We start from the raw sequence: 23,461 nt of genomic DNA, 5'->3' as shown, positions 1-23,461 counted from the left end.
AAACAGGTATATTTTATGAGTTTAACAATTATCAAACCATAAATACACAAACCTCTATTGTTGACACTGTGCTTGTCAGTGCAAAATCAGCAATAGACATTTGGGAACCACCCGCATATTTGTTTCCAGCCAGAAGTACATTCAGAACTTTTAGAGCTTCTTCAATGCGCGATAATTTTTCATTGTTTGGCTGTTCCAATCCGCCCATTACTGGTCTCTATAAAATATATTAATCATGAAATATTGTTTAGAAAAATTATATTTTTAGTACCATATAATCACCGAGGCGTGGAAAGAGAGTAGTACCATCAAAATACAAAATTTCATTGATTTTTCCTTCGTGTTCTGCGTTTACCGCTTTGAATTTGCCAGTTTTATCATACTTGTCACTTAGATACTTCATTATTGCTTTACTAAAAATACACAAAATAAATAAATGTTTTATACCTTAACTTAGTTTGGCGGATTTAAGAGGAGTTCATATCCTTTGGGAAATATGAATGATATATTTGGTTGTTGGTAATATTTGGGGACAGGAAGAATTGTAGGCTAAAAGGATGTGTAAAAATAACATCCGAAATGTGAAATGTGAAATTCAAACGCGAAAAGTCAAACTTGAAAAAGGGACAGCCCATCGGAGACTCATTGGGTAATTTAACATACACGTAAAATATATACAAACTCTCATTTCCGGCGCGTTTTCGGCTTCCTGTCGCAGCACACTCCGTTCAGGATAATTTCCTTTCAGCGTGTAATTCTGTTTGAATAAATGATATATCCAAACAAATTTGCGGGGGGTTACAAGTGTCTCTAGAGATTTACATTGAGATAAACAGCTCGTGAGTTTTCCGAAATTAATAATCGATATTGTCTTAAAATGTATAACCTGACACTGTTTATACTCTTTTTGTGTTTATTTTTAAATGTTTTTGCATTTAGGTAGTAGATAAAAGTGATCTTAGCATAATATTTCATCTAAGTGCATTTTCCGGAAAGACTTCACCCAAACTTATTCAAATTGCTATCCAAGTTTCTTCATTGCACTTCTTTTGCATTTGTTGGTTTTCATGCATTGCAAAAGTTTGTAAGCTCTATACGCGTATACCTATACACCAAATGTACATTATATTCATTTCTATATTTTGCAATAGTTTTCCGGTTAGGGACGTCCGTATCGGATGCGACTTTTTGCGAATACCACGCCGGCGCGTATAAAATATTATACGTATTCATGGAATTGTCGTGCAGAAATTTGCTATAAACCCTCGCACGCCGAGGCGGAAGATGTAAGCCGATACGCGCAGATAGCGCAAAAGGGGTATAAAATATGAATTCGTATTTACCTTTCCCATAAAACGTATCCGCCATCGTCCATCGTTGGCACCGTGTGCATCGGATTTAACTAAAAACATAAAATAATATATTTATTCATCACAATTATATTAAATTTAAATAATTTATCAATTACGTTGCCAGTAACATTTTAATTTTTATTATTAATTATTTCATTAGGCTTTAAAATAACCTGTATATTATTTCAATCGTTATGTTTTATGAATATCGTATACCAATTTTACTTTGCATTTTCATTCATTAAGGATTAAACGCTTTCATTTGCAGGATGATTTTCCATTTTAATTATTCTATATCGTAAGTAGTTTTTGCCATTCGTTCTGTTTTGTATTTTAATTTTAACCTTTGAAATTGTAGATTTGTCAACAAAATATTTATGGAATATGAGATTCAAGCACCCAATGCATCACAATTATTTGAATGGATTAAAAATATGCACAGCGTCATATTCTACACTCGAATTTGATTGTTTTTGACTTATTACACATAAAACAAAAACAATATAGTTACGCAAAATTTGGATGAATCCAATAAAATATTAAATTATTCATAATTCTTTCCTTTCATTAGGTTGTGAATAATTTCTCTGTTGGATTTGTTTGTGCATTTATTGAAAATGCCAATACTTTTTGATTAATTTTCAGCGCTGCGCCGGAATTCGAAACATTTCAGCTAGTTTTTTTTTATGACTATTCAGGATTTTCGCGTTGCACGTACTGAAAACTTCTTTTACACGTGGAAAAGTTTACGATTTTCAGATTTCTGTATTCAGTATTGTGTGTAGTAGTACGAGTATGTTGTTGCAGTCTGTGTCGTGGGTGCAATCTGCACATTTAGACACAGACGGAATGTTTTGTGAATCCGACGTGATTCGGAGGCGAAACACGCACCGATTGCGAGCGGCTATAACGAACCCGCATTGCATCGCATCGCCTGCAACATAACAACTGGAAACTGAACGGCAAACTTTTATTTTGACTCAGCAAAAGTTATTACTGATTAAAAAGCGCTATTTCAGGCATACCAGGCATGTGAAACACACGTTAATAAATTTCAGTTATAAAATAATATTGTATCATAATGGAGATATCATAAAATTGCCCATTAAACTTTCCTTTAAAAAAATAATCGGTTGATTAATCAGAGTATTGGATAGATTTTTAATTTAAATATATCAAAATTGAATTATTTTGATTAATGCTTAACTGATATTCAAATAAATCCCATTATTTGAAATGATAACAAAATGTACGGATGAAATATTAAAGAGAATTGGGTAAAATAGTAAAATCCAAAAGCAAATGTTATATCTACGTTCACTTGTTTGCTCTGCTAGTATTTACATATGCTCGTTAGTTGAGCAGTAATGTTCCGACGACTTTCCCTCAGACGGGAAATGAAAATACTAACGACGAAACAAAGTTAACGTTAAATTGAAACCTGCAACCGACCGACCGTCCGCCCCCGGTCGGTCCGCGGTCTTGTAAACCGTAAGTGAAACTAAACGAAACAATTTTGGTTGAATTTGCATAGATATAAAGCCACTTTTATCCCTTTTATGTGCGCCGATGTCACCGACCACAACCGCGGCGTTAAAAAGCTGGTCGCGCGCGCGTGCATCGCACGTTGTTTGCTCTACTTTTATTCAATTTCCGGTTTTCCGGAACACGAGTTGCACGCTCATAACCATAGACATGCATGTACTGAATGCGAGTATTACATGAACAACATGTTTTCACTAATAATTTTTATTCTTTTTGAATGCGTAAATTCTTTAGTTCTATTTTCGCTTTGTTTTAACATATTTTGAATAATTTTAAATATTTATCTACAGAAAGCACGCGTTTGTAAAGTAATGTAAATGAACATCCGTCATTTTATCTAAGGTTATTTTGTAACCTTTTGATCATTTGCCTTCTTATATGCGAGGGTTTGGTTTTCTTTGACCCTCGCCGTTATCCCCAACTTTGCTTCTTTTACAGCTACTTTCTTTACCCTCTAATATAATATTTACTTTGTGTGGATACCGAAAAAATCCCCTCTAAAATTGATGTTCAGTTTCGTCCGTAAACTTGAATTATGCATTGTAATATTGATTTATTTATCAGTTTTTTGTTTGTTTATTTCACAAACTTTTTATTTGCTGAGTTGGTGAGTGCGTCATTGAATTACCAGAGTAATTCACTGGAATGAAAGGGTGTGAAAAACAGCTGCGAGAAAAGTTAGCCAAAAACTCCGAAAAACAGTGAAAACTCGCGAAAAGTCTGAGTATCAGCGCTTGGGTCATGCGGGAGTATATTGTACATGACACACGTCGTTGCCGGACGACCCGGAAACGGACAACGCCATCCCATCCGGTCGTGATGAGCGCAAACCTTCCGCAAGTCCTGCCAAACGACACGACATGCGTGAAACACTGCTGTCCGTGCAATGAATGCTGAAAGTGGCATATGCTCACATATGAGTGCTGTCATCAAAATAGAACAACAAAAAACTAATATTTTAAAATGAATATAGGTATATATTATATATACTTTATTAGCTAATTGTAGGATGTGGCAACTTTTGGGTTTGGTCTAGAACAAAATTTAAGCACTCAGTAAAGTTATCCGTAATTGTTACAGAGCGTTCATCAGCCTTTGCATATTGGGGTATTTATTTGTGCAAAGTGCCAAGGGTACGTTTAGGAATAAATGTAGAACCGTAACTCTAACGGACCGCAATCCTTGCAATCTTCGGCGATTATCCCCAACACCCAAAAGTTTATTATTGTCTATGTATGCTACGAGTATATCTAACAAGTGTTAGGTATTACAAAATTCAAATAATAAGCACGTGAAAATTTTAAAAATATTACTTTTTAATAATTGCAATATTTGAAAATCTCTAAAAGATGTGAATTATTGATCAGGGCAAATCAGACAACATTGACGTAATGTCTCCTATGAACTAAACCAACAATTTATGCAATAATATCTAATTATTGTTAATATCTAATTTTACCTTTCACTAAATGACAGTTTTTTTAATGGTCATCATGCTGACTTGCATATACAATTATTTCTAGCTTATAATGCGTTTTGTAGCTGAACTTTATATTACAAAAGAACTTGAAATATGCTCCGTGTAGAGATTTGTGCGAAAAATGTAAAAACGTGAAAAAAGTACCGAGTGACAAATGGTAAATGGCAAAAGTAGAAATTATTCCGACTCGCTTAGATACACGACCGGCCGTCAGCGGTTTTTGCGCTTGATTTATACGTTTAGTTGGCGGTAGAGAATGACCGGCTCGACGGGCGCGTAGGAGGCGGGAATCCGGTCGGCGGGCACGCTTCGCCCACAATTTAACCTTTTTACACTGGCCCGCTCTAATGATAATGCTTTACCTACAGTCCTACACCTCTCTGTAGGGGTGTACTTCAACTACACTTACTTGTACACCAAGTGTCTAAAAAAACTAAAAAACAAAATATCTTGAAATAAATTTTTTCAATCGTAAAAATCATTCAAATATTCAATAATATTTTAATAATTCTGGATTTATTTATGTCTAGGGTTTTTACTTCACCATATATAACGTTGTAAAGTCATATTAAAAAAGTTTTAGGGAAGAATTTAAAAAAGGATTTATTCATTTGTTCCCTCATTTAGAGATCTCTTCGTTAGAGATATTTTTTGTTTCCGTTTTTGTGATTTTGTTGGTTCAGCTTAAGTTCGGTTTGATTTTGCTTGCTTTAGCAGAATATTTTTTTACCTTTAAAAATTCCGGCTTCATCTGCTCACCCTCCATGATATTGACCAGTTTTAGATTCATCATCAGGCCCAAAGCACGCGCCAGCATCAACACTGCGCGTGTTGGTGGACTCGCCGGGAAGTAATACATATCAATACTGTTCTCCATTTTCAATGTTTTTGCCCTACAAAAAACACATATTAATATCACAATTTTGATTCAACTTAAACTGAAAACAAATTACGATGCGGAGTTTTCAAATGGTATCACCGCAGAGCTATCCATACACGTGCAATTCCCCAGTTTGTTTAAGTGTAATTACTACTCAAAATCTATATAATCTGATTGAGTAGAGCGTAGAAAACTTAAATTACTTTTAAAGTAGATCAAAATGAAATTCAATGACAATGCGAAGCAATCAATTTACGTCGATTGACTTCAATTTAGTTTGGTTTAGTTGCAGGATTGATTTCATAGCCAAGACTGGTCGCATTAACGATGCACAACCCCTTTATATTAACCCGCAGACAATGCCCCACTTGTCGTCGTCGGCATTGTGAAAATGTAATAAGTAGACAATGGTTTTCTGCGATTTTCTTTTCGTCGATACTTCGATACCAAGTGTTTTATTATCATCACAACAACACACCAAATCAATAAAAATAAATTGAAAATTTACTAAACTTTAAAATTGACTATAAAATGTATTTAATCATTTAAAAATTAATTTTTATTAAATTCTGTAAAGAATAAGTTATTTTAATGATAACATTTGGTATATTTACCATAGCAACGGATTAAATAACTCTACAAACTAGTAATGCTGAATATAAGCAGGTTAAGAATCATTTATTTATTAAGTTACTGAGAATTGCAGGTAGGCTGATTTGTTCAATTCGTAATTGCGAATGTTTTTGAATTATTCATCCGTTGTGGATAATAAACACTTATACATTTGACATTACTAAATATTTATGTTAATAAGTGTTAAAAAATATAAAAGTTTTACTTTTTGATTGATTTTGTTTGTTAAAAACGCGTTAAAAACTTCAATTTGCTAGTTGAAACTTGGCGTTTCGTTTGAGATGCGGGAGTACTTAGGTCTTTTAGTGTGTTTGCGTAATCCACCTTTTCGAGTACAATATCGAGTGACTTGTTTACCAACTGCGGAACTTATAAGTTGATTATGACGTCGCGCACAAAGCACTCGCCGTATAATTCTAGAGTTACACAATCCATGATTAAAATTTATACGAAATTATAAGTTGCTCGCTTTCGTTGTCATCAAAGCAAACATTCAGCTTCTCTCCGACTAATGAGCCCTTTGTCAATACATATTGTTAGCGCTGTTTGCTTATAACATCCGATATGCAATATTTAAATTTCACAAAGAGGTGGAATTATATTTAAGTGATTAATTGCATGGCATTTTACCATTTTTATTTTTCAATCGCAAAACTGCAACTGAAAAGGTATTTTTATCATATGAATACAACATATTAATGCTATCCAACTTGTTTGTCTAGTTAATTGACATGGAATTGACATAAACAAGTTTCAACATCGAAATGATCGAATTATGTGAATTTTTTATTCTTTTGTAATTAATTGATGTTGTCAGCATTAGCATCGATAATCATCTGACAGTTCAAATGGTTATTGAATGTTTACGTGGATTATTAGCTAATTAGAAATAATACCCTTGATGTGGCGTGCGCATGAGGTACTAGTAGATGTGAGGTTGTGTGAGTACGTAGTGCAAAGTGTGTGCTAATATGTCATTATCAATAAATGACTACAATTTTCCGACTGGTACATGAAGTGCTTGACGATGTTTGAGCAAAAGTGCTATTATTACAGATAATGACACAAATCACTCGGGGTTCAGATAAATAAATAAATCATAATTGCAAGTGAACACATGTATTTTATGACTAAATGCATTAATAATGCATTTTATGCATTCATATTTTATTTTTTCTATAAATAGAATGATATAGTTCAAGGTTAAACAAAAAATAGTAAAATAATAATTGAATTGTTTTTTTATTGTATTTGTTTATTCGTTTTAAAGTATTGTAAGTTATTGTCTTAAAATTAACAGAATATCCTTGTTCGTTTGCCAGTAAGTCGCCATTTTCATCATCTCATCATTGCCCGTTCATTTTGTCCCTAACTCATAATACTAAAACTTAAAAATATTTAACAAGAAAATAACAACGTGATTTTTACGTTCTAATCTTAAACCCATCCTTCATTTAGTAGCATAATCGTGTTTCTATTTGCAACCACTGTCATTTTTCTTGTATATTTTCTTAATCAGTCATAATCTCTCCCTTTCAATACGCTCTTTGCGTTATAAATTTTTATTTTTTAAATTTTTCCTCGACATTATCAATGCCGCACTTTTTGTATTAGATTTTCTCTTCGTCAATAATTTTTTAAGTAAAACATTCCATAATGAACCAAACTGTTACTTCGATTCATTGCCAACTCTCCCATTCTTCGTTAAAACCGAAGAAACCAAATTTAATTTGTGATTAACTTGTGTCCCACAACATTCCATATTCATTTTTGTTTGCTTAAGTCGTTTCCAAGTTACGGTATGTTTGGTAATATAATGATTTAATTGTTGTTACCGATGGCACGTTGTAGGCGCTGGTACTTGCCGATAGCATCCTGCACGAAACCCGCCGCTTGTGATAGTTTGTCAGGGGTAACAAATGAGCGCATGGTGTCTTTATCGATGTTTGACATGCCAGCAAAAGTGATGGTGCACAGCGGCGTTAGGGAGCACACTGCGGTGGTGAATATTCCGCCTACGACGAGGAGAGCTACGCCGCCAACAAGGAAAAGTCCAATTTTTGCAAAGATTTTCAAAGCAATTTGTAGAGCGGTCTATAAACAACAGAAAAATAATAATTAAGATTACAATGAGATTGTATAACTGTATAAACAAAATAATTACCATAATATAATATTGACTTACATTGGCAGCTGGCATCATAGAAGTAACATACTCCCCGCCTGAGGATAATTAGTAGGAATTAGGTAATTGTCATAGCCACTGTTGGGGTAGGTGTCCGCATAGGGGTAAGTAGCGTGCGGCACGTAGTTATCCGGCTGTTGAGTACCAACAGCAGCATTGCTACCAGGTTGTTGCGGGTTAACAGCGTCTGACTTTTGTTGAGGATCAACAGCGAGACTGTTTGGGGGTAAGCAATGCGCCACCGCCACTACAGCACAGATTATAGCCAGATGAAACGTACGCATTTTGATTGCTGCAGTAAGAAATACAAATAAGAATAAAATTTAAAATTTTACAGAGAAACTCAAGACTTACCGTTTCGCTTGAAGGGTAACACTGTACTAGTTGACAATTTGCAAAAGTTGAGGGTTTATATACCTAGGTGAGGTGGTCAAGTGGTCAGTTTTTGGAAATCCCCACTTTTTGAAGGGTAGATGTGACAGTGGGTAACTAAATTTGAGTAAAACCAATGCTTTATTTTCAAAAACTAAATTTTTTGTCATTTTTATAGAAAAAAATATTAATTTTAACTTGTTTCGTTGAAAATTTGTAATTATCTACATATAAATCTGATATTTAAGAAGAAAATGTAAATAAAAACAAAATTTACATGTTTTTTTTAATATAAACCTTAATAATAGTTAAATATTTGACTTTTAAAATTGATGTCATGACATAACATTATGAACGATGTTATGTCTCTGATCGTTTACGAAATAGTAAACATCCATGTCCGGATCACATCAATCTCTTCAAAATCGCCATATCACATCGCGTCGTGTCAATATCAAACTTTCAACATCCGTTCGCAACTACATACATACTCCGTCGTCTGCTTTAACCTTCCTACATATTTTAGTGAAAATATGGAAAGCACAAGTTGTGATCGAGTTTGGTGTATTGTGCTTATTCTCACCTTCTCATGTCATCTTGAATCTTGTCACAATCGACAAGACGCTATGATATCTGATGACATATCATCAAGAAGTTTAAAAATACAGTGTGTTAACAACAGTAAAATCCATATTAATATTTTTAAATTTAATTTTTAACTTTAAAGTTAAATTTTTAAAGAATTTTGAATGTAAATTAAAATTGAGGAAGAGTCTACGATAGATGCTTAATCCTGGCGTCAAATGCATGTTGCAACTCTTCTTGTCATGTTGGTGTACTCGTATGTTCGTATTGATTGTGGAAATCGCTCGCATGCGAGCATAAAATATGCAGCGGAACGACGGCGGCAAATAACTTATTTATATGAAAATCGATTCCGGTTGTCATACAGTTCGTTTTCAATATGTTTCAAGTCGAAAATTTAAAATTGCATAAACTTTGGTAACAATAGTTAATAACATTTTATGTTTTAAACCACATCACAGTTATATTGAATATATTCCATGTTTATTTTATCAGATTTTATTTAAATTGCGTGGTTGCATGTGCTTAGTTAGTGCCTCACGCGTGACATTTTCTAGTTATGTAGATTTTTGTCTGCGATGAAATCAGGATCGAATTCTTGTGCAGCAGAAAAATGATTACAGGCAAATTGAGTTCATTCGAAACCGCATTTTTTATTACGATTAGATGCATTACAATTACCAATCACATAAAATATTTTATTATTAATTTATAAATCAATTTTATTTAATTTCTATCTATATATATATAAAAATGAATTGCTGTTCGTTAGTCTCGCTAAAACTCGAGAACGGCTGAACGGATTTATCTTATCTTGGTCTTGAATTATTCGTGGAGGTCTAGGAAAGGTTTAAAGGTGAGAAAAATTCGAATAATTGCCGGGAAAATCCTCAAAACAGCTCTTTTCTATAGAATAAAATTTGACATTGAGATTCAATCATAGTTATAGTTAAATAGTTGAATTCGAGATGGCGCGCTGATGTGCATTATTATCAATTCTTTATATAATTCATTTCTTTAAATTAAAATTGCTAATCTTATTGATAGAATTGACTCTTACTACGAGTATGTCTAGAACAAGAGAGTAAAAACGAATTACATTTTTATTAAACACTGCCGGAACGAAGTCGCGGGCAACAGCAAGTTATTAAATAAAAATTAAATTGAATTGATTTTTACACATAATAAAAAAAACCTTTTTATACATTTTATATTAAAACGGATAATTCATAGTTTTAACTACTTAATTTATATTTAAATGAATTGACCATTAATCCCCAAAGTGGCTTGAAGATCGTAAAGTGAGAATTTGCTAATTAAGTCTCGATTTCCGCCATAACTGCACTAACTACGCCAACTGCAAACTGATGAAATGAATTACTCAAACCGACTCGAGAGTAAACTCGTAATTTGAGGTTTGAATGGTTAGAAGCGACGCAATGAAAATCAAGTTAAACGATCTGCAAACTTTCAGCATCACCATCAACGCCAGCGAACGTCACAAATCACAAGATAATATTATACATATTTTTCTCAAAACTTTAAACTTTACTACATACTGTAATATAATAATATAAAAAGAATCACTAAACTAGATTGCCCATTATTTGGTAATAGAAGGTATTGAGGTATGCTGGCGATAGTGAACATGCCCAAGGTTATTTCATGCTGTCCCAAACGGCTACAAAGTGGATAGCGGACGACGGAATTACCGGAATTCAATAGATAGCCCACTGGCAGACACCGGCGTACACAAACAAAATGCAAATATCAGCATGGTCCCTCCGCTGGCGACGTCATAAATGCGCCCCCGATAATCCAGCTTATCTCTTCTCCGGCGTCGTACTCGCAGTTCTTTTTTCTTTGTGTTACACCTACCAGTATGCCACTGGACTATCACCAATCTTCTTGCTGGTACCTGTCGACAAATAGTCTTTCTTGGTAAAAATAGCGAGGAATTTGTGTCGGGGAAGTAAACTGAACAGGTAACAAGTCAAAATTCTAGGAAAATATTTTATCTTGAGGTGTAAAAGGTGAATTTTTAGACTCTACGAATATTTAAATATTATGTGTTAAATTCACTGAAAGGTAAAACTTTATATTTTTAAGAAAATGTTTTGATTAAATAATTTTGAACACATTGTATATTTGAGGTGTGTCTTCTGCAATCAGGTCTAGCTGAAAGCAATTTTTTGTCCAGATAAATCACGTTGATTCGCAGAAATAACTCAGGCGAGATCCGTCGCCAGGTCGGTCTAACCCAAGCCGACGGGTCCAGAGTTTGCTCATTCGCAAGAAGCGACGCGTTGCGGGAATCCAGCAGGACCCTAAGCGTCTCGCCGCAGGACTTTTGGGTGGCGCATATGCGAACAGAATACGGATTTCCATTCATAATCAATCTGTGTGTAGGTATATATTTGCAGTCTACTCACGTTCGTATAAACAGACAAAATAAAACCAGAAAAAATGACTCGGTAAACAATTGTCTTTCAATATCATTTTAACTTTTAAAAGGTTAAAAATTTTTAATTTTAATTTATTTTTGTTTTTTGATTGATTATTTTAATGTCATGTTTCAAAAGCTGCTATCTGCGGTGTTGATGAAGGTGAAGTTGTCGAAGGGCAATAAATTAATATTAAAATCCCTGAAATTGAAATGCAAATGCCGCACGATGATGAACCTGACGGGGCAGAAACGTGAAACGCACAAAAAAGGACACTGCGGAAGCAGCAGCTTGAGCAAATCGAAAGGCGCGAGTGCGAAAGCAGCGCGAAAATAAACGCCAATCGAATTATGAATATGGAAATGGAATCATTTGCATTTGTTTCGTGCTCGTACGCTGTTTAAAGCTCTTCTTTAACTTCATCAATTTGAATAATTGCGCGCCGCCGACATTAAATAAATAATTTCAATTTGTATCTACTTAATTTGCGACCACTTAAAACCTTCTTGCACAAAAAGGGCTGGTAATTTACATCTTCGTTTAATTATAACATCAAAATTAATTTTATTTAAATTAGTTGTGCATTATTGTTGTTTTTGGTTTCTTATTTTTTGCTGGTTTGGTGAAAATGTTTTTCCGCGCATATTTTCATGCGTGTCGGTTGGCATTCAGCAGTAATTTTCTCCAAGAACGGGCGTAATAAATCCGGGCGTTTAACGCACCCGACGCATCACGCAACGGGCTTGTAATTGCCGCGCTCGTTTTAATTTTTTTGTGCTCTAACTGCCGGAAATAAATAATTAAAACGTGGCCGAATTAATTATGAACCGACATCGCACCGCTGGGTCCTCGAGAATAATAGCAGCGCTTCATTTTGCTGAAATGCTAAAAATTAAAAAAACTTAAACAACTGAAAATTAAACTTCAAAAATGTGTAGACGCGTAATTAAAAAAAATGTTTGCAATGTATATAATCTCGTAATTTATGATATATATGTTATATTTGCATTTAGTTTATCACTTAACTATGCCTCGTTAATTAAAATGTGATGTTCTGTTTTCATATGTTAATTTTAAGGGTGAAAAGTTAAATATTTTAATTAACACATTCTAATTAAAACTCGCGTTATATTACTAGTTTTACTCCAACATTTTTATTTTATTTCTATAAGTAATATACGTATATTTATGTTTTTAGTTTTGTACATACTTTCGGTCAGACTCTTTACCTGAATTTTTGTCTGCATTCCAAAACAAGTTTCAAGGCGTCTGCTTTATCAGTTATCACAATAGATAGACGACACGCAAAGTGTTTTAACCAATACTTTACTATTGTCCATATTTCTGCAAATAAAACCAAGAATCATATTAATTTATTTATTAAATTTTATTTTTACTTGCATATTGCTATGTTATTAAGATAAATATCACAAAATATTCAAAAGTCTAGTATCCTATAATTAACCTTAATTTTCAATCTCATCGTAGTGATTGAGTACTTGAAACTACTTTACGGATGGAAATTATTGCATGAAAATCATTGTTTAATATATTAAGAAGTCAGCTGTATTTTATTTACACGTGTTCTAAACGTGCGCGTTTTTGCACTGATTGATATATTATACTTCAAAATAATGATAATCTGATTAAATTCTTTTCAAGATTCAGAATGATGGTATAGTTGATTGTACTAATCACTTTTTAATCAACATAAATAAAAACACGAGTCATTCAAATAATACCAGTTATCCTTAAAACAGTAACAGTAAACAGTGATTTATCACTTTTAAAAATTGCAATGAATATTAATTGGTACCAATGCTATGCAACTTTTGCTGGTATGTTCAGAAAATACATATTTTCTATCACTTGATAAATCTAATACAATTTGTTTTTAGTTTCAATGTCTGTTTTGATAAGTGGAATGAATTTTGCTTGGCCATCTCCATCAATACCAAAATTATTAGAAGGTACTAATACAGTAAAAATTACCAGTGATGAAGCATCATGGCTAGCAGTAATGTTCCTAATTGGCTCTATTTTTGGCGGTCTAGTAGCTGGACGTGCTATAAACCGTTTTGGCCGTCTCAAAACAATTCTATTCTCTTCGGCATCTTACATCGGAGCATGGATAGCTCTTGCTTTTGCAAATCACGTTGCCATCTTGTTTAGTTCCAGATTCCTCGCTGGTTTCACCGATTCATTTGCTTACACTTCAGTGACCATGTACGTGGGTGAAATTGCAGACCCACACATTCGAGGTTTTCTTGGTTCATACTTGGCGGTAACTGTCATCATAGGAATGTTATTAGTAAATGCATTGGGGTTATACCTCAGTGTTCAAACCACTGCATTAATATCAATAAGCATACCAGTTTTAGTGGTTGTTATGTGTTTCGGACTACCAGAAAGTCCATATTTTTATATCATGAATGGAAGAAATGAAGAAGCTATCAAAAGTTTAAATAAATTTAAAAAATCAGATGTGGTTCAAGCTGAGTTTCTAAGATTGAAAACATCAATAGATGAAGAAATGAAAAACAAAGGAAGATTTGTTGATATATTTCAAGTACCTTACTATCGGAAAACTTTGATTATATTAACAACTTTACGATGTGCCAAACAATTCGTAGGAATATCAGCAATCACCTTCTATACAGACACAATATTCTCTGAGATGGACAGTGGTATCTCTTCAGAAATATGGGTAATACTTTTTACATCGTGAAACTGCTAATAACAATATTCGCGTCTGTAATTATTGACAAAACAGGAAGGAAACCATTATTATACTTTTCAACTGTTGGAATAACTCTAAGTTTACTTTGTGCTGGAATTTATTCTTTTATTGAAGATGCCAAACAAGTGAACTTAACAAATTATGAATGGATACCTATTGTAGCTCTATTTGTATTTATTATTACTTATAGTATAGGTATGGGAACAGTTCCATTTTTAATGTTAGGAGAACTTATGCCTACAAATGTAAAATCTCACTCATTATCACTTGTCAATAGTTTTTATTGTATAGCCGGAACATTATCAACGTTATTCTTTCAAAAACCAATGATAATTTTGGTTTGGGTGTACCATTTGTATCTTTTGCATTCTGTTCGATTGTAACATTATTATTTGTTGTAATATTTGTGCCTGAAACAAAAGGAAAAACTTTGGAAGAGATTCAGGAAAGTATGAAAGTGAAATCAAAGCAATCTAACGTAATCTAATCATGTTTCATTAAACAATGACATTTAAGTCATTGAGATTATATTTTTATAAACAAAACAGCGAAACGGTATGTAATATACACGAGATAACGTTAGGAATTACCATGATAAATGATAATAAATCAGGAATTTGTGATTAATTATGATTAGATTAATGTATTACCCATTTCAATCTTATCAAAATGACACACAACACTTTATGTCGTTGAAAATAACTCAAAACACAAAGTACATCTCTAGTTATTTTAATAGAATTTTAAATACATATTGAAAATTAATGTTTACAAAGACAAATAATGATAATTAATTGGTATCAGTGCTATGCAACATTTGCAGGTGAGTCAATTTTACTTTATTTTTCAATATAAAAACTTTATTTTGTTTTAGTTTCGTTATGTATTGTCACAAGTACAATGCACCTCGCATGGCCATCACCATCAATTCCAAAACTCTTGGACGGTTCACACACGTTGAAATTAACCTCTGACGAGGCATCATTCCTAACAATAATATCACTATGTGGTTCTATTTTCGGAGGTTTAGTGGCTGGTCCCGCCATGAATCGATTCGGTCGCTTGAAGTCAATTTTATTCTCATGTGTACCTTACATTATTGCATGGTTAGCCATAGCATTTGCCAATCATGTGGCTATTTTGTTTTCCGCTAGATTTATGGTGGGATTTGTTGATTCTCTTGCGTTTACTGCAGTGCCAATGTACGTTGGTGAAATAGCAGATCCTCACATCAGAGGACTGCTTGGTTCCTACTGTGCTGTCTCGATGATCATTGGTATGTTAATATCAAACGCAGTGGGTCTGTACAATAGTATCTACACCACAGCTTTAATCTCGATTAGTGTGCCTGTTTTGCTGGGGTTAACTTGCTTTCATCTACCAGAAAGTCCTTATTTTTTGATTATGAGAGGACGAGATGATGAAGCTATCAAAAGTTTAAAAAGGTTTAAAGATCCAGAAGTGGTCCAGGATGAATATAAGAGATTGAAAGAGTCCATCGAAGAAGAAATCAGAAACAAAGCGCATTTTATGGATCTGTTCAGGGTACCGTACATTCGAAAAGCATTATTTATAACCACATCACTAAGGTGTATCCAGCAATTGGTTGGACTGACATCTATAACATTTTATACTGAAACTATCTTCTCAGAAGTAGAAGGAGGAATATCATCTGAACTATGGGTGATACTCTTTTACATCGTGAAACTATTTGTTACAACATTCGCATCTTTAATCATTGACAAAACAGGAAGGAAACCTTTGTTATTTGTTTCGTTAGTTGGAGTAACTTTAAGTCTGTTTTGTGTTGGTATCTATAGTTTCCTTGAAGACGCTGATGATATAGATATGTCTAATTATGATTATATACCGATAATTGCATTGTTTGTTTATATTATCACGTATAGTTTTGGGCTAGGTCCGATAGCTGTGTTGATGCTTGGAGAACTAATGCCCACGAATGTTAAAACTTACGCACTTTGTTTTGTTGATATTGTATTTTGTACTTTTGGAATGTTATCATCGTTGTATTTCCAAAAAACCAACGATAGTTATGGGTTAGGAGTGCCGTTTGTTTCATTTGGATTTTGTGCGTTTTTAAGCGTCGGTTTTGTTGTTTTCTTTACACCGGAAACCAAAGGGAAAACTTTAGAGGATATTCAAGAGAGTTTCAGGGCTAAATCTAAACGGAAACAAATTTCTAAGAAATAATCTAAAATAATATAAATATTTGTAGATGTATATAAAAATTATTAGTATTAAATTTATTAGAGTAAATTTAAAAATTAAAATTAATATTATTTTATGTTATAATCATGTTTTTGCGCAAATAATTGGGATTAATAAGATTACCTGATTAGATAAGGAATTATATCATACATTCCGTCACTTTATGAATACTATAAATTTATTTGTAGGTAGTAGAAGATTGTAGTTGAAACAATTCATTCCAAAACTATTAAAATATGTGAATTCCTTAGAAAAAGTAAATTAATTTATAACGCATAATGACTGTCAATTGGTATCAGTATTATGCCACATTCTCTGGTAATTATTTTAGGTTAACATTTCATACATTTAATTTATTAATATCTAAATATAATTTTTTTGTAGTTTCATTATGCATTTTATCTGGTGCAATGCACTTCGCTTGGCCGTCACCTTCAATCCCCAAACTCTTGAACGGATCACACACTCTCAAAATAACCAGTAATGAAGCTTCCTGGCTGGCTGTAATGTCACTTGGCGGTTCAATTTTTGGTGGAATTACTGCTGGGCCCTTTCTCAACCGTTTTGGTCGCCTCAAAGCCATGCTATTCGCAAGCATTCCTTATATTATTGCATGGTTGGCCATAGCCTTCGCCACACACGTTTCTATCTTGTTCATAAGTAGATTCATGGTGGGTTTTGTGGATTCGCTTGTGTATACTTCAGTGCCGATGTATATTGGTGAAATAGCTGATGCTCGAATTCGAGGGTTACTGGGTTCTTACTGTGCGGTGTCACTCATCATTGGAATGTTATTAACAAATTCACTGGGATTGTACTTAAGTATTTATACAACTGCTTTGATTTCAATCAGTCTACCAGTTTTAATGGTGTGCAATTGTTTCGGATTACCAGAAAGCCCTTATTTTTTGATTATGAAAGGAAGGCATGAAGACGCCATCAAAAGTTTAAAGCGACTAAAACAACCAGAAATGGTTCAAAGTGAATTTGAACGGTTGAAACAAGCGATTGAAGCCGAAACAACAAACAAAGCTAAACTCATTGATATTTTCCGGGTACCGTACTATCGAAAAGCTTTGATTATAACAACATCTCTAAGATGCTTTCAACAATTGGTAGGACTCTCAGCGATTACATTCTATACAGAAACCATATTTTTAGAAGTAGAAGGCGCAATTTCTTCAGAAGTCTGGGTGATATTATTCTACATCGTAAAACTCCTAGCGACAATTTTCACGTGTTTAATCATAGATAAAACAGGCAGGAAACCATTATTATACATTTCAACAATCGGAGTAACTTTAAACTTATTTTGTGTTGGTATCTATAGTTTTTTAGAAGACGACAAACAAGTAGATATGACAAATTATGATTACATACCAATTATTGCGTTATTTCTATACAACATTACTTATAGTGTCGGATTAGGACCAATTCCTGTTTTGGTGTTAGGTGAACTGATGCCAACGAATGTCAAATCGTATGCATTATGTATAGTAGATATGATTTTCTGTTGCGTTGGGATGTTATCATCGTTATTCTTTCAGAATACTAACGATAGTTTTGGTTTAGGAGTACCGTTTATTTCTTTTGCATTTTGTGCCGTTTTAAGTATTGGTTTTGTTATATTTATTATGCCAGAGACCAAAGGAAAAACTTTGGAACAAATTCAGGAAGGTCTTAAAATTTAAAGTAAATAATGTACATAAATAAATTGTTATAATATTAAATAATTATTTAATTATACTTTAATTAAAATTATCTATCTTGACGCATTCTTGCAGATAGTTATTACACTTAATTTTCCGTTCATGAATTTGTTCATTGTGAGTTATTTTTGTGTGGGCTACTGCATTGAGAAGAGAGCTTTGCGCTCTGAAGCATGGTCGCAATGACGCAAATGCATCGCGCATTGAAGAGCTTTCGTGCATTGTGCTAGTGTCCTGTCCGGTTTATCATCGGACGCCTCCACTCGCCGTCGTCGCGTCGACGGAGCGATAGGATATCCGGAAATGTGCAGCTAAATACAGATTGCACCATAATGCACTGCACTGGACTGCGTCCGATGGTGGAGGCGCTCGCCAATCTACTGCGATCTGTTCGAAATGTTCAATTGTCGCATATAACAAAGTTATAGTTTACAACTGTAACGTCGCGTTATAGTTTGAGTTACAAATCTCTGTGGAGACGCATCAATTGCATTGTGTATTAGTTATATTGTGTCTGCGTAATGAGTAACCAACCTCGACAGATTAATGGAGATTATGGGATAATTAATAGAAGTCTCTTTCGATTGCTGATTAGAAGTCATTTATTAACGTATTTTAAAATATAAATTTATTAATTCAATTTATGTAGTTTTTATTTAAAATATTTTTATATAAAATCTAAGGTGTGAATGCAAAGTGGCTCGTTGAAATATCAGACATTCTGCCCCTTTCGTCGTGCCGGAGTGTTGGCGGTGGCGTTGGCGGCGTCAACGACGGCGGCGGTGGTGTAAACGAACCCGTCGCTCAGTTTGTGCCGGCACGCCGTGTGAATCAGACCTGCTGTGTATCGAATCCTATTTCTGCCGCTAGTGAGCGCCCGGCGCCTCCGCCACAGTACCACAAACACGTTTTGGTTAACCTTTCACTCATAATTACAAAATTATAGCATTAAATTTTAATAAAAATATATTTAATGTTAAATAAATAAATTTTATAAATTATTACATGAAAAGAAAAGAAAAACAAGTAAAAGTTGTTTTAAATTTTAAATGGTTGATGAAAAACTCAAGCGAAATGTAAAACGTTTAAAAAAAAGCAATTATCCTAAATTTGTTTGGACAAATTGGTTTGGTGTCGTTTAGAAATGAACACAAACATTGTATAAACTCAACGAGCTGAAAATTGGTGCATGCACATTTGTAGCTCGAATGTAGGAATTAAATAAAAAGGCTACGCGAAAGTTTGTTACAAATAAATACTTAAATTTAACACTGATACCGAATGAACGAAGTTAAATTAAATTAAAACATCGCATCGATTGAATGTTATTAATTAAATTGTGTCGTTTTGATGAAGTGCTGTTGACAATAACGTAAATAATTCAATAAATATTTCGTGTTTATATATCAAGGATTATTTGAAGCATACGATACAGAAAAAAGAAAATTTTAATGGTAAGTAAATTAAATTAATTTTAGTCACAACCAACACGAAATATTTGAATAATTTAATTAAAATAAATTGTATTAAATTCATTTAAATATTGGATGATTATTTGACTACCAAATGAAATATAATTACGTCCAAATTGTATTTTATTTATTTTTTGATGAAATAATTTTTAATTTAAAACATTACTATTATTTTGCTACTTAATAAAAGTATCTATTTGAATAAAATACCTACAAAAGTATAAAATTATATTTATACATATTAAAATAATTGAATTTCATACTTTTGACAAGGTACAACACAAGTACGGAGCACAAATATGCCTAAAAGCATTAATTGCATTCAAATTATTTAATTATTTAATTACATTATTTAATTTGCAATTATGAGGGTCATTATAACCTTTTAACCAACACTTTTGTAATATAACAGCAAATTATACATTTGCTATGTTTAGGAATAAAATATTGGCAAAACAAAAAGCAAAACTGTATTAATAGTTTTAGTACTAATTATTACTACTGCTGGCGATGTAAATTAAAAATATAAACGTATCAAAATATAGAAGTAAAAATGATGATTGAGCATTTTAATCGAACGGAAAAAGCAAAACGTTTGGTTTTTTTGAATTTTTGTTTTTTTGTTATGCTCGATTAAAGAATTATATACAAAGGGTTATGTGGGTAGTTACAACAGAAGTTAAAACTCATTCAAACACCCTCACATACAAAATCAATGGTTGAAATGTTAAAATTTATTTAAAAACAAATATTTCATGAATAATTTGAACTAAAAACTGCCCGAAACACAACAAAAAAGTTTGATAAATGAAAAATACAAAACGGTATATCATTGTGTCATGTGGGCGTGTGTAAATATGTCATGAAAGTTGCAAATAACCACAGATGTGGCCAAAATTCACACCTCAACACTTTTCCACACACAACACACAAAAAAACCCTGCAATATTATTCAAATTCAGCAGTTTCTACACAAAACACAAAACATACAAAAATAATATCATGTCTTCTTAAAAAAATAATTGCAACACATACACTGTCAATTCTAACAGCACGACACAATTGAGTACATTTTTAATCCTCATTTGTCATCATTTCCTCTGGTCTTTCTCTTCATATTTCTTCACTGCTGGAACTTTGCTTTTGTGTTTCGTGTTTCTTCGCTGGCGGATTGTGGATAAAGGTTGGGGGATTGCGGTTGTGGTTCAGAAAAGTATTGCGACGCCTCGTTCTTCATTAATTCCTAACAACTCGACGTTTACACTCGGACAATGCGACGATGGGCTCTCGAACAAACAGCATTATCCTGTTTGTTTCGCTTGGCTCGGGTAATTTGTCAAACCGCGTCAAACCAGGACGCAACTCACCACGGCTGTGCCGACATCGAGGAAGAAAAGAGAATGATTAATTATTAATATACACGTTTCGGAACACGCCGAACAAATGCTTTACGGGTATCTAAAGTTTGTGACCAGTGACTTGGAAAACAACTTCATAAAAACACGTAATGTTCCATTAAAGATGGACTCAATTAATAATAATGAACACACAATTATAATTATAGTTCATTTAAATTTTCTGTTCTGGAAAAAATAAGTTTTATTTTTTGTTTGTTTTACTTTATAATATTTAATTTAATTTTTACTTTGGAACATTTCTGGAATGCATAAAATCACCGAATGGAGGAAAAGTTTCTCGAATCATTTCTTTATATTTCAATTAAAGTTGCTTCGAAACTGTGCGCACGTTTTGCGCCTTCGTCCAAGTACGAATTCACAGCAGGTCTGGTCCTGATCGAACTTTGCTATGTATTTAATAGTTTGTTAACTTTCTATTAGTTTTCCCTGTGTACTTTTCGTATTTTTGAGAAAAAATTTTTTCTACAAAAATTAATACAGCCAACAAATGTGAGTATAAAAAAATAAGCATATATCGAGATAATATTATGTAAAATATGGTTTTAACATAAAAACAACTAAGTGAGCCAATGAATCATGAGTCACATACCAAACCTAGTACATTATTTTTGGTTACAGGCGTAGTCTTTGCGTATGCATAAAACGGTGAAAATATGAGCGCAAATAAATAACGCATAATAAAAAATACAAACAGGCGCCGGCGAACACACAACGCGATGTCGCGATGGAACGCAGAACAAAACGCGTTAAAGTTAAAAAATATACATCACAGTTAGCGCACTCCGAAAGCCTGCAGCCGTTGCACGTATATGACGTATTTTATACTTTTATATCCTTTATGTTTTATAGGAGTGTCTCTCTTTTTTACGAAATATAAAAAAAACTCAAACCGTAAAATGAAAAGTCACAAGTAAAAAAATAATAACCATAAAAAATTACTATAAATATAAATTTTAAGCGAGTGTATGTAGAATATGAATATTAAGAGCAGAAACACATTTTTTGTTTTTGTTTCGGTATTTATTTGAGTGCGGCGCATTTTAAAACATATTTTTTGTACTTGTTTTATTTGTACTAACATATAAATTTTTTTAGCGGTATAAGTGACTTTATTCAGGACACCGTACGAGGGTAGCGGTAGATGTGACTCGTGTTCAGAGCACCGTATTAAGCTAGCGGTAGAAGTGACTCAATTCCGGGTACCTTACGAAGGTAGCGGTATAAGCGACTCAATTCGAGGCACCGTACGAGACTAGCGGTAGAAGTGACTCAATTCCGGGTACCTTACAAAGGTAGCGGTAGAAGTGACTCGATTCGGGGCACCGTACAAGGGCAGCGATAGAAGTGACTTGATTCAGGGTACCTTACGAGGCTAGCGGTAATAGTGACTCGTGTTCAGAGCACCGTACAAAGCTAGCGGTAAAAGTGACTACTATTCAGAGTACTGTGCGAGGGCCGCGGTACAAGTGACTTTATTCAGGGCACCGTTGCAATTTATTATTTTAAAATTTTCGTGTTACGTGTGAATTCTTGGATAAAACAACAAAACAAACAAATTAAAAATGAAGGAATATTATGAGTATCGCCCTGTATTCATGATATTGCGTGTTTCGTGCATCGCGTGAAAGTTACGAGCGAATTACGCGAGTTTTACAACTCTTTTTTTTTGTCACCGACGGCTGTCGTTTTGTTGGTTTGGTCGCGACATATCCGGAACTGTCCTTTCGTCCTTTCCCTGACCGTCAAGGGATACACGCAGGGTTGTAATACGCGCAAGATTAGAACCTCCAAATATCCGTGCGGCTGCGGCACGCACACGCGCGACGATTAGGTTGTTTTTTATTAGTCTCGTAAAAATGAGGCAAGAATAGCGACAGCGATAGTAAAAAACACATATTTTTGGGTGTTGGAGCGAGTGATTTACGAGTGTGCCGGATTCTTATATCTGGGATAATTGGTTTAATTTCCTGGACAAAAAAAAACTTTCTTTATTTATACAAGTAAATTTTAAGGTAAAATAAGGATGATGAATGCAGTATTTTATACACTTCTAAACAAATAACGTTTTATTTTTGTGTTTCTTTGAGATTCAGTGCTAATTAGAAGAACAAAGTAGTTGAAAACATTCTTTGCGCCTGCGGCTTTGTTTGATAGTGGTTTAAATAGGACATGAACATGCGGACTGGTGTCCAGAACTTGCCCGTTAGAACTTTCATAAGAAATTGCCCAAGCAGACGGCGGTGGCAAGCACAGTAAAGAACAGTCTTCAACTATGTTCTGCATTATATGTTTTGTGTCTTGTAAACGTGCCAAGTGTAGAGTATCACATGCTACACAACAAACAAAATAATAAAACACGCTTTTGTAAATGTATTTACTCTAAAACACAAGGTTTTTAAAGAATTAAAGAAATTTCC

The 23,461-nt window shown here is 33.6% G+C and overlaps 6 protein-coding genes across 9 annotated transcripts in view; 5 read left to right on the top strand and 1 right to left on the bottom strand.

The window, feature by feature from the left end:
* Positions 1–23,461, bottom strand: part of LOC135791273 (glutathione S-transferase 1-like) — a 58,752-nt gene that overhangs the window by 294 nt on the left and 34,997 nt on the right. For 2 of the 3 annotated variants that reach the window (XM_065301628.1, XM_065301629.1), the window contains exons 2-5: positions 5,108–5,270; positions 1,344–1,402; positions 272–413; positions 53–217 (exon numbers count right to left, since the gene is read on the bottom strand). In XM_065301628.1, the coding sequence (XP_065157700.1) occupies positions 53–217; positions 272–413; positions 1,344–1,402; positions 5,108–5,254 (513 nt within the window). In that variant the 5' untranslated portion in view covers positions 5,255–5,270. Of the gene's footprint in view, positions 1–52; positions 218–271; positions 414–1,343; positions 1,403–5,107; positions 5,271–5,330; positions 5,586–23,461 lie in introns of those variants that run through there. The other variant, XM_065301627.1, reaches the window with a different exon arrangement.
* Positions 13,225–14,204, top strand: LOC135791047 (facilitated trehalose transporter Tret1-like). Its single transcript, XM_065301362.1, has 2 exons — positions 13,225–13,314; positions 13,375–14,204. Exons 1-2 carry the CDS (start codon positions 13,275–13,277, stop codon positions 14,202–14,204), a joined length of 870 nt encoding a protein of 289 aa, XP_065157434.1. The 5' UTR covers positions 13,225–13,274.
* Positions 14,180–14,843, top strand: LOC135791048 (facilitated trehalose transporter Tret1-like). Its single transcript, XM_065301363.1, is given in 2 exon segments — positions 14,180–14,549; positions 14,552–14,843. Coding segments are annotated over 2 exon segments (522 nt in total). The 3' UTR covers positions 14,704–14,843.
* LOC135791045 (facilitated trehalose transporter Tret1-like) lies at positions 14,868–16,642 on the top strand. Its single transcript, XM_065301359.1, has 2 exons — positions 14,868–15,039; positions 15,091–16,642. Exons 1-2 carry the CDS (start codon positions 15,000–15,002, stop codon positions 16,425–16,427), a joined length of 1,377 nt encoding a protein of 458 aa, XP_065157431.1. The 5' UTR covers positions 14,868–14,999; the 3' UTR covers positions 16,428–16,642.
* Positions 16,618–18,206, top strand: LOC135791046 (facilitated trehalose transporter Tret1-like). 2 transcript variants are annotated; one of them, XM_065301360.1, is made up of 2 exons: positions 16,618–16,763; positions 16,830–18,206. In XM_065301360.1, exons 1-2 carry the CDS (start codon positions 16,724–16,726, stop codon positions 18,134–18,136), a joined length of 1,347 nt encoding a protein of 448 aa, XP_065157432.1. In that variant the 5' UTR covers positions 16,618–16,723; the 3' UTR covers positions 18,137–18,206. The 2 variants fall into 2 exon arrangements, with proteins under 2 accessions (XP_065157432.1, XP_065157433.1); XM_065301361.1 differs by having other exon boundaries at positions 16,636–16,776.
* Positions 18,977–23,461, top strand: part of Sol1 — a 110,826-nt gene continuing 106,341 nt past the window's right edge. The window contains exon 1 of the mRNA XM_065301618.1: positions 18,977–19,608. The gene's annotated coding sequence lies outside the window, so the exon portion shown is untranslated. The remainder of the gene's footprint in view (positions 19,609–23,461) is intronic.

This window comes from Atheta coriaria, unplaced genomic scaffold (assembly GCF_025399875.1).
Source record: "Atheta coriaria isolate IRGN ID8LTWV9N9 unplaced genomic scaffold, Caltech_Dcor_3.1 hic_scaffold_4_pilon, whole genome shotgun sequence".
Taxonomy (NCBI): domain Eukaryota; kingdom Metazoa; phylum Arthropoda; class Insecta; order Coleoptera; family Staphylinidae; genus Dalotia; species Dalotia coriaria.
The sequence above is the reverse complement of the archived record's forward strand: the minus strand, read 5'-3'. Positions and strand labels throughout refer to the sequence as shown.

Excerpts from the sequence above, each read along its gene's own strand:
- LOC135791047 (XM_065301362.1), top strand. The coding sequence starts at position 13,275 with ATGAATATTAATTGGTACCAATGCTATGCAACTTTTGCTG. Across the intron at positions 13,315-13,374 it reads ATGCTATGCAACTTTTGCTG|TTTCAATGTCTGTTTTGATA; the intron begins GTATGTTCAGAA and ends ATTTGTTTTTAG.
- LOC135791045 (XM_065301359.1), top strand. The coding sequence starts at position 15,000 with ATGATAATTAATTGGTATCAGTGCTATGCAACATTTGCAG. Across the intron at positions 15,040-15,090 it reads GTGCTATGCAACATTTGCAG|TTTCGTTATGTATTGTCACA; the intron begins GTGAGTCAATTT and ends ATTTTGTTTTAG.
- LOC135791046 (XM_065301360.1), top strand. The coding sequence starts at position 16,724 with ATGACTGTCAATTGGTATCAGTATTATGCCACATTCTCTG. Across the intron at positions 16,764-16,829 it reads GTATTATGCCACATTCTCTG|TTTCATTATGCATTTTATCT; the intron begins GTAATTATTTTA and ends ATTTTTTTGTAG.